This window comes from Cervus canadensis, chromosome 5 (genome assembly GCF_019320065.1).
Source record: "Cervus canadensis isolate Bull #8, Minnesota chromosome 5, ASM1932006v1, whole genome shotgun sequence".
NCBI classification, from domain to species: Eukaryota; Metazoa; Chordata; class Mammalia; order Artiodactyla; family Cervidae; genus Cervus; species Cervus canadensis.
The window spans coordinates 60,223,459-60,237,025 of NC_057390.1; the positions used below are offsets into that span (position 1 = coordinate 60,223,459).

General features: G+C 43.5%; 1 protein-coding gene across 2 annotated transcripts in view; it reads right to left on the reverse strand.

Moving 5' to 3' along the window:
• Nucleotides 1-13,567, reverse strand: part of SPRED2 (sprouty related EVH1 domain containing 2) — a 118,263-nt gene that overhangs the window by 30,344 nt on the left and 74,352 nt on the right. For both annotated transcript variants that reach the window (XM_043468906.1, XM_043468908.1), the window contains exon 2: nucleotides 2,889-3,066. In XM_043468906.1, the coding sequence (XP_043324841.1) occupies nucleotides 2,889-3,066 (178 nt within the window). The remainder of the gene's footprint in view (nucleotides 1-2,888; nucleotides 3,067-13,567) is intronic.

A 13,567-nucleotide genomic window follows, 5' to 3' on the forward strand; every position in this document is an offset into this window, starting at 1 on the left:
AAGTGAGGGATGGAAAGATGAAGGACCACACCTAGGTGTATGGGGGTCTGACTTAATTCCTTGTGATATAATTTATAAAAGTCCCAAAGTGCAGAGTCACAGAACGTAAAGGGGACAAGAAGAGGGAGGGAGTGAGGAGAAACACGACAGGAGGGGATGAAGCTTACAATCCTTGTGCAACAGCAACACACAATAGAAGCTGGTCCACAGCCAGGACTACCCTCTTCCCATGCTGAGTTGGTATGAAGGGACCAAGATTTAGCTTCACAATGAAATGGTCCAAGAGCTGTCTCTAATGATTATGTGCCCTAAGATGGGGGAAGTGGATTCTTTCCTGGAGCACTGAGTTTCCCCACTACAAACTGGAAATAATAGTATCCTCCTCCTTTAGAATGTGGCAGGAATGTAACTGAGGTTATTTACATAAAGGGCCTCAAACGAAATTGTAGAAGTTTACAATTATTATGTTCAAGCCAGTGATTAGAAACAAGTTTATAAATGTATCTATAAAATGAAGGGGCTGAATTATTAATTAATAATTATTAAATGAAGGGGCTGACATATTCTAATGACAAACCATAGAAATACCAGGAAAAAACAGACCTAAAAATATATAACTGTTCAGGGAAGATAATCTGCTAACATAAAAGTAGTTAACAATAAAAATAAAAAGGAAAAAGTGAAAAAAATTTTCTATCAAAATTTTTGTAGGAAAACAACACCAACTAAAATAAAAAAGGCAAGCAACAGATTATAAAAATACCTGTAGTAAAAATGACAGATGAAGATGATTATCTTTGTTATACTTGGAGGGCATACATATCAAGGAGAATAATCAGGCCCCAAAAGGTAAATATGCAAAGGACACTGACAGATAATTCAGTGTTTAACAGAAAAACATTTGATCTTATTGCTGACCAAAAATAAGATACCATGGTTATCCTAATCAAATTGGTAAAGATTTAAAATATCTGAGCCTCAATGTGTTAAAGAAAATTCTCGTATATGCTGGTAGCAGCTCTTTGTATAAGTATCAAAAGCCATAAAAATTTGACCTCCCCCTAAATTATTCCAAGTAGACAGCAAGTGTGGAAAATGCAGGTAGATAATACAGGGGTAAGGGGGAAAGAGACAATCTTAATATTTGACATTAAGGAGATCATCAAATAAACAATGGAACATCAACCTGATACCAGCAACATGGAAAATTTCTTATGAGATATATAAAAGTGTTTATGAGCTCTGATTACAGCTAGGTAAAAGTAAAAATATGCACAAAGGGAAAAAACTATACCAAAGGGTTAAAGGTGGCTGAGCACATGTGACTTTGGCTCAGCTTGGGCTCAGGGTATTAGTCACTCAGTCATGTCCGACTCTGTGAATCCATGGACTGTAGCCCACCAGGCCCCTCTGTCCATTGAATTCTCCAGGCAAGAATACTGGAGTGGGTAGCAATTCCCTTCTCCAGGGGATCTTCCCAACCGGGGGATCGAACCTAGGGTCAGGGTGAGAGGGAATCAAATACTCGTTTCAGGTCCCCTGATGGGACCCAGAACAAGGAGTCTTTCTGAATCTCAGTTTCTTCAGATATAACTAAACAAGCTGCTGTAAGGATACAATGATGTACCTTAACTGAAGGGCTAGCATTGTACTTAGCCCCTAGGGAAATGCTGGATAAAGGGTATTTTACTTTTTTTTGGTTAGTGTATAATGCCTTTATTGTGAATATCTAATAAACAAGAATGTTTTAACTATTTGACTATTATGTAAGGAATTTCTTGAATGGCCACATTTCTTAAAATAGTCTCCCTTTAAATTTTCGTTTCATTCTCAGAAATGAATCAAATGTGAAAACACCGTTTCTGTTAATCCATATATAATGTTTAGAAATTGTTCTGCCTTATCTATTTTGTAACCTTTATAAACCCTAAGAAGTGGTGGCAAAAGAAGATTAAATTTGTATACCCAGCACATAAAACCCAACAGATGCCACTCTTAAGGGTCTCAAATGTACCAGACATATTCCTGTGGTGTCTCTGTATTTTCTCTGTTGGGGTCCTGCACATTTTGAATCAATGGTTGGCTCTGGAGTATACATTCCAGGATCAAATATACGGAGGACCATGTTCTTCCAGGTCCAAGGCCTCCAATTAAAAATAGACTTAGACCCTCAATTTTCCTTCATATCATAGATTCCTTCATAACAGAACTGGACATTCAATTCCTTCATGAAAATGTATGTTATAAACTATCAATGCCCCCATCCTTGTGAGGTCATGAGTACTCTCCAAAGTGCATATTTTTAAGCATAAAGAATTATCACAGAAGTGTACTGCCACTGCTTTCCATTACTTTCTTTCCCCAAATATGTTTTATTCATTAGCTGATGAAATAGAAGCTGCAGTATCTTTAAGATAAACATTAATTTAGAAGTAACAAAATTATCAGGACGACTTCCTCTTTGCATTCTACCTCTCATCAGCCTGACCTTGATGGCATGCTCCATGAATAAACCCAACGTTTAAAAAAACTCTGACTTCACAGATCACTACAGTGTGATACATAATAAAGAACATACTTCTGTTTCGAACATCTTGTTACAGTGAGAGAAAGACAGCTTAATTAATCAAAGACGCAAATATGACCGCCAAATGCACCACTTCTAAGCATCTGAGTTATATGGTGTGTAGTAGAAAGTGACTTCACTGGAAAGCCTGGGTTAGGTTTTGCAATTTGGTGCCAGCTCTGGGAGTTCTATCTTTGGAAGCTCTTGCAAGATTTTGAAGTCAGAGAAAGAAGGGGAAAAATACCTACAGGAAAAGGACTATGATTTAACATCAAGAAATCAGTCGTTACTATTTAACCCACGCGTTGACATCTGCCATTACCAGTTTGTCTTTCTGTCGTTCACCATGGATGAGAAAGCCGCTTCGTCCATTGCCTTCGGGGTGCATGACCTTACAGACCCCCACGCGACTGATCCCGCCTCCTTCCTGTGGGAACCATCCCCCGCTGGAGTCATCTCTGGTCATAACCACAGCCTTGACACGCACAATATAGCTGTCACTAAAAAGACAACAACAAGAAGAATGGGGCATGACAATGGTCTGGAGCTGAAGGATGTGTTTTACAGAGCAAGGTGACCACAGCCAGCATTTTTGGGACTCATCAAAAGAAAATCTATGCCTGGCAGCAACCTTAAAAGGTAACCCATGTCAATGTACAGGGAAAAACCCAAACTCTTAAACTCAGTATAAAAATTTAATTTAAAAAAGAAAGATGCCCAGTTTTTAAAAAATATTTGTGAGTCTTTGAGGATGTATGCAAGCACATTTTCCAGTTTCCAGGCGGAAGTATTAACAATAAAATGAAAGAACTGCTATCTACAGTTTAGTATCTTTAAGTTGGGAAAGACAAATCTATTAACATAAGAGGACATTATGGTTTCAACCCTAAAAACTTGGTTTATAATGAATGACCATAGTTTAACATTTTATAAAGCTAATAATCTGATTTAGCATAAGAAGAGAATAACCCACTCCCAAATCACAAATTCACTGTGGGATCATATACAGGTGGGAAAATATTTCAATTCCAATATCCTTTACACATGTAAGCCTTCTGTTTATGACTTTATTTTTTCCAGTCTAAACTTCAATTTCGCAATAAGTTCTTCTGCACATTGGCCAAAAATCCTCTTTCTCCTCAGAGACCAACTCTAGCTTCTTTTCATTCTCCATCACTTTTCGGGAAATTTACAAGGCCATTAAATTCTCTCCTGCTGTTTTCTTTCTTGTTATAACATTCCTTTGTTTAATCCTTCAAACATATATTCCCAACTTCTATAGGCGAGGTGGGTACCATGTTCTAAGGAAACAAAAATGCAGAGTAACACAGAACCCTCTCTTTCTACCCCCCAGACCCAGTGCTCAGAGTCTGGCCAAGCGCCCTGCAATCTGCCGGAGACCACTCAGACCACCCCTCTGCCCCACGTTCCTCACCTCACTCACCCCTAAAGGCAAAGCCACCCAGGTTCCCCACCACCGCCTGCAGCTCATCCATGACTGTGACCCAACTCCCCTCCCAAGGTGCCCCTGGGACTCCAAAGCCAACATCCCCTTTGCTTCCTCAGTCCTCCCTTCCACACTTGTTTTTATTGTGGTAAAACACACATAATGGAACATTTACCATTTGAGCCATTTTAAGGGTATCACTTTGTGGCATTAAGCACATTCGCACTGTTCTGCAGCCATCACCAGAACACCAATCATCCATTTCCGTAACTTTTTTCATGGAAACTCAGGCTGTGCCCATTCAACAGTAACTCCCCATTCTCCTCTCTCCCAGCCTCTGACAACCACCATCCTACTCCCCATCTCTATGAATCTGACTACTCCAGGTATCTCATGTAAGTTCCTTTCACTTAAAAAAAATTAATTCTTTCTTTATTATAATTTGGCTACACTGGGTATTAGTTGCAGCATGCAGGATTTAGTTCCCTGTCCAGGGATCAAACCTGGGCCCCCTGCATTGGGAGTACGAAGTCTTAACCACTGGACCACCAGGGAAGTCCCTCCTTTCACTTTCTTAACTGAAATGAAAATGTGTTCTGGCAGAGTCACGTGGCCCACTCACGTGGCTGCCTTCCTTCCCCGCTGAGCCTAGATGGTGGGTGGGGGTATTCACCTCTACTGCAGGCTACAGGGCTCTCTCCAGTTCCTCTGAAGCTCACAAGTCTGACCATGGACCGCCCCGCCCTGCATTTCTTCAATCTTCTTCAGATCTCTGGGTCACGTCCCCTGGTTCCTTGGAGATATTAGCAAGTGGGCTGACTGTCCCTTCATCTCTTCATCATGACCTCTGGTATGATTCTTCATAATTGTGTTATTCACGCCTAGTATCCTTCCAATCCGCTGACCTCTCAGTTTCTGGAACTCTTCTCCTTCAATAACCTTGTCTTAGCCACTCATGCCTAGGTCACTCTCTTGACCTTGTCAGTCTTCAGCATGCTACACCCCAGCCACCATTTCTCAATTGCAGTTCACTCTGTAGATTCCAATCATTTGTCACCCCACTGGGGCCAACGATCTCTTGTGCCATATTCTCTACATGCTCATGTTCTCACTTGATTCTTTATCCAATTTAAATTCCACGGTCTGCTGTGATGCTCTCATGCAAAACCTAAACGTGTTTACCTTCTCTTTGCTCAGTGAAGTTGCCTGGTGAAATCCTACCATCCACTTCACTCCATACCTGCCCTCAGGCTACCTCACATAGAGGGAAAGATCCCACTCTTCTCTGCTCATAGGTCTAGTTTTGACCACTAAACCCAAGTGTGTCCACCTAGCATCCTGCTACATGTCCCTGATCCATTCCCAAGAAAACTGCTTCACATGTTCTCTTGCCCTCACTCTCTCAGATGATGGAAGAGCTTGCTTTCATTTTACTAAGAAAATAGACCCACTCTGAAGAGACCCTGCACTGGCACCCAAGAGCATGCCTACTGCTCGGTACCAGTATTTGCTGCCTCTCCCCCTTTAACTGTGGGTAAACCATCCCTGATCCAAGCTAGGCCTAACAACAACACTTAAATATTTTCTATGTGCAAACAGTGCCCTAGTTCACATCTCTATACCCAGGCCTCTTCTCTGGGTTTCTGATGAGTAATGCCAACTGCCCATGAGATTTCTCTTTTTTTTGCATCTAGCAGGCACCCCAATTAACACATTTTAAGGTTGAACTCGTGATTCCTGACACCTCTGATCCTGCTGTTCTTCCTTTGAAATATGTCCAGAACTCTTCTCCGACAATTACAACAGCCTTCTAACTGGTCTCTTTACCTCCACTCTTGTCCAGCTTTCTAAGCAAGTCAAAAGGTAACTCAGATCAAGACAGTCTATTCAAACCCTCCCATAGCTTCTTATATTATTCTGGGTAAAAGCCAAAATCTAGGGCTTATCTTACTCCCCTCCTTGCTCAACCCCACTTCAGTCCTGCTGTCCTTAGTGGTCCTCCACATTACACACCCTACCCCGGGGTGTGTACTTGCTATTTCCTTCCCTTCTAACCCCATTTCCCACTCTTCTCTCCACACACCAACCAGGCTCATTTCCTTCTTTCATTCCCATCTCTGCCCAAGGTTACTTCATCAGAGAAGACTTCTCTGTCCGCTATGTATAAAGCAGCACCCTCCGTCCCTCTCTTAAATCTTCTCATCGTGCTCTGTCTCTCTCTGTTGTTGTTCGGTTGCTCAGTCATGTCCGACACTTTGTGACCACATGGACTGCTGCACGCCAGGCTTCCCTGTCTTTCACCATCTCCCAGAGCTTGCTCAAGCTCAGGTCCATTGAGTTGGTGACGCCATTCAACTATCTCGTCCTCTGTCGTCCTCTCCTCCCTTTCGTCTCTCTGCTGCTGCTGCTGCTGCTAAGTCGCTTCAGTCGTGTCCGACTCTGTGCGACCCCATGGACGGCAACCCACCAGGCTCCCCCGTCCCTGGGATTCTCCAGGCAAGAACACTGGAGTGGGTTGCCATTTCCTTCTCCAATGCATGAAAGTGAAAAGTGAAAGTGAAGTCGCTCAGTTGTGTCCAACTCTTAGCAACCCCATGGACTGCAGCCCACCAGGCTCCTCTGTCCATGGGATTTAACAGGCAAGGGTACTGGAGTGGGGTGCCATTGCCTTCTCCACTTTTGTCTCCATTTGTCAGCCCATTCTGCCCAATTAGAATGTAAACCCTATGGGGGCAGGGACTTTGCCCTTCTTGTTTACTGCTGTATCCTGAGAACATAGAGTGATGTCTGATACTTACTGGGTTGTGGAATGATGGAGTTAAACTGACAATATTTGTAAACAGGCTCAAAAAAAATATTTGTAGCTAACAAAATCTCTGAGAAAATCCAGTGTTTGATACTCATTTGCTTATGAGCCACAACAGCTTAACTGGGATAGGCTAAAGATTTCCTTTTTATTAATAGGAACACTGAATTTAAAGAGTCACACGGTTTCTATCATTAATCCACTCACCTCAGGATTCAACATGCATATTCCTTTAGATCAGAGAGATTAAGAACATTTGTTTAGTTACATACAATTTGAAAATATGCTCCTCCTCCTTTCCCATTTATTCTAGAAAAATTAGGGGTTTCCAAGATGTGTCATTCTCCAGCATGAAACAGCTTTCTCAAATCTTCTATGAACATACTGCAGGAATCCCAGCAGGAAATGGCCAAGGTGAGTAACAGAAACTCTACACACCTTTTGATAAAACACGCTTTTACTTCTTTGTTTGCAGCTGTGTGCCTTTCTCTCCTTTGAAGGGATTAAGTAAACTTGAAAAAGGGAAGTTTGCATTACTTATGTTAGTGCCATCAACTTATTTCCAAAAAGCATTAAAAAAAAAATTATTCATCAAAAAAAACCACCCCAACCCTGCCTTCCAGAGTAGAGGAGCAGTGCATTTTGGCCTTTGCTTGTGGTCTGCAGCATCTCCTTGCCCTGACTTCTCTGATGCCCCTTCCCAAGGGCAGACCTCTCTGTGATGTGCTGTGTATGTTGGGGGTGAGGTGGGGGAAAAGCCCCCATCTCCTCTGGCAACAACCCTAACAGCCAGCATTAACTGAGGCAACTGGCTATTTAAAACAAGGCAAGGGGATAAAGTGCTGCCCTAAAAGCTGCGAAGGATGTCTGGATAACCCAGCTGCATGGCTGCAGGCCAACTGCTTCCTATCTGTGGTGTGTTTACGTTATCCAGGCCCTCACCCCACCCGGAACAGAGAGGACAATGAACTCTCCTACCAGAAAGCTATAAAGAAGGCATACTCCCTTCCCACCTTCCCTGCCTCCTTCTGGAAAGAATTAAATAACATGTTTAGACCCGATGTGGGGTTTATTTGTGGGGCGGGGGATGCAGCAGGAAAGCAAAAGTAGATTCATTTCTTCATTTGTACAAGGAAAAAGCTGCTGGTATGCTCAAGAAATTGTTCCCAAAACGCTATTGTCAAAAACCACCACCACCTCATGCTTCTGAAAGTTTCAGCTATTAAACCGTGTAACTGATGAGGACCTGGTGAAGTTCCAGGCATGGGTCCAAACACCAACTGAATGGAGCCCTAGTGTCTGAACTTGAGTTAAACTGACCGTAAGAATCAATGTCATTACACAGAGAAGGAGAAATACAGTATGACAATCCTTATATGTGGAATCTAAAAAGAAATGACACAAAGGAACTTACAAAACAGAAAGAGACTCACAGACTTTCTCACAGAAAGAGAGCTTTTGGTTGCTGGGGGTGGGGGGTCGGGGGGAGGGATAGTTAGGGAGTTGTGGATGGACATGTACACACTGCTATATTTAAAATGGATAACCCACAAGGATGTACTGTGTAGCACACGGAATTCTGCTCAATGTTATGTGGCAGCCTGGATGGAAGGGGAGTTTGAGGGAGAAGGACTACATGTACATGTATGGCTGAGTCCCTTCGCTGTCACCTGAAACTATCACAACATTGTTGATTGGCTATACCCCAAAACAAACAAACAAAAAAGTCATTACAAGTGGTGTTTGACCACCACCCACACACCACCATATTCTTTAGGTGCATTTTGAGTAATATTGGCTTTTCCAGATTGGGCTGGGTGTCTGACCAAAGGTGGTTCCTTTAATGACTAAGCTTTATGGTCCCCACATGTGGCCTTATTTGTAAAAACAGGACTTGCTGTTTTGCGATCAATCAACATGGAGCAGACATAGGGGACATCCTTTGGTAGGATGGGGAGGGATAGAAAGAACAAGTTCAAAGCTAAATTATTTTGGGGTGCTGATTCCCAGGTGGTACAAGTAGTTTTGGATCTCAAGCCTTTATGTTCTAATAAGTTCTCCTCAGAATAAAAGCAGGCCTTGTCTGGACCATATTACAGAAGTAAACAAAGGAATTGTAGGAAATGGTGATGAGGCATCATTGTGTCTGTAAACAATGTTTAGAGCCAGACAAGTCAGCACTGCTTTGGCCTCCTCAGTAGCTGAAGAAGCCTCTTTTTTGAGCTTCAGTTTCCTCATTTGCAAAAAACAAAGAAAGGATACCTCGCTGGGATGTCCTGAGGGTTAAAAGCAGTAATCGAGGTCAAGTGCCTGACATGAGAAGTTTGGTCGATTGTAGCCATCCTAATTATTTTTGCGGAAAGGCTGACTTTAACTACAAATGAGATCCCTTAATGGGGAAGGAAATGCAAATCCACTACAGTATTTTTGCCTGGAGAATGGACAGAGGAGCCTGGCAGGCTACAGTCCATGGGGTTGTGCGTGCGCGCGCGCGCGCGCACACACACACACACATACACACACACACACACACACACACAGAGGCTATACTCCATGGGGTTGTTTGCATGCGCACACACACGCACACACACACTGTACAGTCCATGGGGTTGCACACACACACAGGCTACAGTCCATGGGGTTGTGCATGCGTGCACACACACACCCCCCCTTTAAAAACCATCCTCCTGGGAATTCCTGGCAGTCCAGTGGTTAGGAGTCTGCACTTTCACTGCTGAGGGCCGGGGTTCAATTCCTGGTCGGGGAACTAATATCACCATGCTGTGTGGCCAAAAAAACAACAAACAAACAAAAACAGAATAAAAGTAAATTCTCTTTTAAAAAAAAAAAAAAAGATCAGCCTTCCTAACCACCAAGGACTGGGTTTCCTGACTGCTTGCGTTTTTCAGCTGTCAGAGAACAGAGTGGCAGGGAGGCTGTCAGACCTTGGACAACAGGAGGAAACCCCAAATGGACCTCCAGCAATTATTAATGCAAGGCAGCTTTATAAAGAACAGGTTCGAGCCTTTATTTCAGGCACACCTGTAGAGGAGAATCATTCCATCTGCCATCTGGGAACTGGCCCTCTGCTCCGACCCCTCCCCGCTTGGTTTCAGAGATGGAGCCTGGAACTTTTACATCCTCCATAAATACTCCCCACCCCCCTGCTTAGCCAGCTCTTATCTGATTACAGGGCTCCTTTATCTCTCCATTATGCTAAACGTACATTCACTTCCTCCTGGCCCTCTTTTCCATCCTTCTCCACTTCACCAGACCTTGAGAGGGATTAGCAAGGATCGCCGCCTCTCAGGCTCCCTCTCGGCCCCAGCACAACCCCTAGCCGCCAGCTGAGCCAAATATAACACCACGTCCTGGGCGGGGGTTGGGGGGGCACTCTTCACTGCAATCAGCGCCCCCACCATACCAACCTCAAGTCTTCCTTGTGCTTATAGATTTAGAAAAGCTGAGTTCCCCAAATTGTGTATATATATATGTTTTTAAAGTATTAGGTATATGTATAAAATATAGGTGCATAAAATATATATCTTGTTATCTTTTTAAAAAGAATCAACAGACTGTGTCAGCAGGATCAAATGTGCTAAGAAGCCAAAGGTATGGGTCATATTCTATTGAAGTGGGTGGTGGTTTCTTGAGTTCTATTAAGTATCAACTACTTAAGAATTTTTTTAAAGTGCTGTCCTGCTTTTAGAGATGTATATAATCCATACTTTACAGGTAAGGAAAGCTGTACATAACGGAGTTTTATGCATGGTGATAATGTGGTTTTTTCAGCTCTATTAAAACCCCTGGATGTACAACACTTGCTTGCCTGCTTCAGTTCAGTCGCTCAGTTGTGTCCGACTCTTTGTGACCCCATGGTCACTCATGTCCAGTGAGTCAGTAATGCCATCCAACCATCTCATCCTCTGTCGTCCCCTTCTCCTCCCGCCTTCAATCTTTCCCAGCATCAGGGTCTTTTCAAGTGAGTTAGTTCTTCGCATCAGGTGGCCAAAGTATTGGAGTTTCAGCCTCAGCATCAGTCCTTCCAATGAATATTCAGGACTGATTTCCTTTAGGATGGACTGGTTGGATCTCCTTGCTGTCCACGGGACTCTCAAGAGTCTCAAGACTCTCTTCTCCAACACCACAGTTCAAAAGCATCAATTCTTCTGCGCTCAGCTTTCTTTATAGTCCAACTCTCACATCCATACATGACTACTGGAAAAACCATAGCCTTGACTAGACAGACCTTTGTTGGCAAAGTAATGTCTCTGCTTTTTAATATGCTGTCTAGGATGGTCATAGATTTTCTTCCAAGGAGCAAGCGCTTCTTTTTATTTCATGGCTGCAGTCACCATCTACAGTGATTTTGGAGCCCCCCAAAATAAAGTCAGCCACTGTTTCCACTGTTTCTCCATCTATTTGCCATGACGTGATGGGACTGGGTGCCTGCTTGCTGTCTAAATTTGTATTGTTAGACCATTACAGGCAACAGTGATAAGAAAAGCAGCTAGAGATGTAAGACCTGCAGGAGCCAATTCTGGTGAAGGCACCAGCTCTCCTCTCAAATACTAATGAGCGGCTACTAAGAAGCAGAGAAGGAATTTTCTGAACATTAAGGAAGAGATTTGGTTTACGTGAAATCAGAGTTGGGGGAACTACAACAAGAGCTAAGATCACTCAAGAAAAATGCTTCCTCAGTTACTTAATACCCATGAAATCAGCCATGAGGTACACTTGATAGCAAGTTGTCTTGGAAACTGCCCTACCCCAATTATCTGCTAATAAAAGAATCCATGTACCTTGAATAGGTACTAACACTGTAACTTTGGATGACGCCAGGGCCCTCTGCCAAGACACCAGATTTACTCAGAAAAGAAAGCAGGCTCTTCATCTAATCTTCATTGTGTCCCTGCATTTCTGAGATGCTGTAGCTCATCTTATCTAATCCTCAGAAGATTACAGCAGTGCTTTTATGTTTTATCTTTGTGATCCATTTATGCATTTTTAAAATGGCATGTAATGAGTTTTCAGAATGGAACCCCTATATATAACATGATACCTGGAAGGTGGTGGTGGTGGGTGCTTGCTTTGCAACGACAAGGGGATATAACCTTCATCCAGGAACTAATTAGGCTGAAAGTGGGAGGTTCCTGCTTATACTGTGGAGTATGAATAGGTTTTCCTCCTTTACTAGTGTTGGGCTGAGAATCTGGGGAGTGAAGATAATTAGAAAACATTTTAGGGATCCCCACTTAATTTTTTTGGCAGGCAGCTTGCAGGATCTTAGTTCACCCATGAGGGATTTGAACCCCAGGGCATGGCAGTGAAAGCAAGGAGTCCTAACCACTGGAAAGTGAAAGTGGAAGAGTTGTGTCCAACTCTTTGTGACCCCATGGACTATACAGTACATGGAATTCTTCAGGCCAAAATACTGGAGTAGGGAGCCTTTTCCTTCTCCAGGGGATCTTCCTGACTCGGGGATCAAATCCAGGTCTTCCGCGTTGCAGGCGGATTCTTTACCAGCTGAGCCACCGGGGAAGCCCAAGAATACTGGAGTGGATAGCCTATCCCTTTTCCAGTGGATCTTCCTGACCCAGGACTTGAACTGTGGTCTCCTGCAATGCAGGCAGATTCTTTACCAGCTGAGCTACCAGGGAAGCCCCTCCTCACCACTGGACTACCAGGGAATTCCCTAGGAATCCCTACATTAATCTTGCATCATACCCAGTGAGCTTTGCTGTCCTGCAAGGCCACTGGAGCCCTCCTGTCCCAGTTCCACCCTGACACTGAGGGGGAGGTAAGGGCGTGCCCCTGCTCAGCTCACATGCCCCACGTAAGTCCGGCATCTTTGTTGTTCTTGCTACCTAGCTACCCTGAAGCATATAAATAGACCTCCTCACCCACACACTGTTTTCCAGTGCACATATAAGGGGTCATGTTCTCTATTATTACAAAAGGCATTGCCATATGATTGATACTTGAAATAGGAATGATTCTTAAATTTAATAATGTATAAATCATTCTTTAGAAACAATCTGAATAAGCTGAACTTTATTAGACATGGGCCTCCAGTACTTTTATTTTCCTACTGAAATTTTAATATTACTATTTCAGTGATTCAAAATAAGTGCCAATGCCTTTGTTTATAACATTATCTGCAATTTTCTCCTTTATGTTACAGTGCGCTGTGAAGAGATGCGTTTTCCAGTCTTCAAGTGCTACCTGACACTTTCAGGCCACAAGGGCCAGAGAAACACATGCACTGAACATCCCTACCTGACACGTGAGGCTGAAACACACGCCCTGAGGACGTCCACGGGCACAGACTCTGCCGGCTGCCCCAAGTGGAGGGTAGCTGCTGCTCACGCGACCCACAATGGCCAAGAAAAGGAGATGAAGCCAAGACACAAAGGAACAAAGATCAGGGCTAGAAGTTAAACATGTGATCTTGACAGAGGCTTAAGAGGCCTGGAAACACTGACCGTGGAGCGCGCTGGTGAGCTAGAAACACTTCCAGCTGGCCGAAGCAAGTTAGCGCTGCTGGTGGCCCCCACTCCCTCGCCTTGGTAACACCCCCAATTTCAAGGGCAAACCTGTCCACACTGTGAACGGGAGGCGATGATACACAGGGTGTGCTGGAGGTGACCTGATAAAACGCTGGTTTGGGGGCAATTCTCAGCAAGATTTACAAAGTAGTATCAGAATCACTCCACTGTGCTGTCTTTGAAACACAATTTAAAATTTA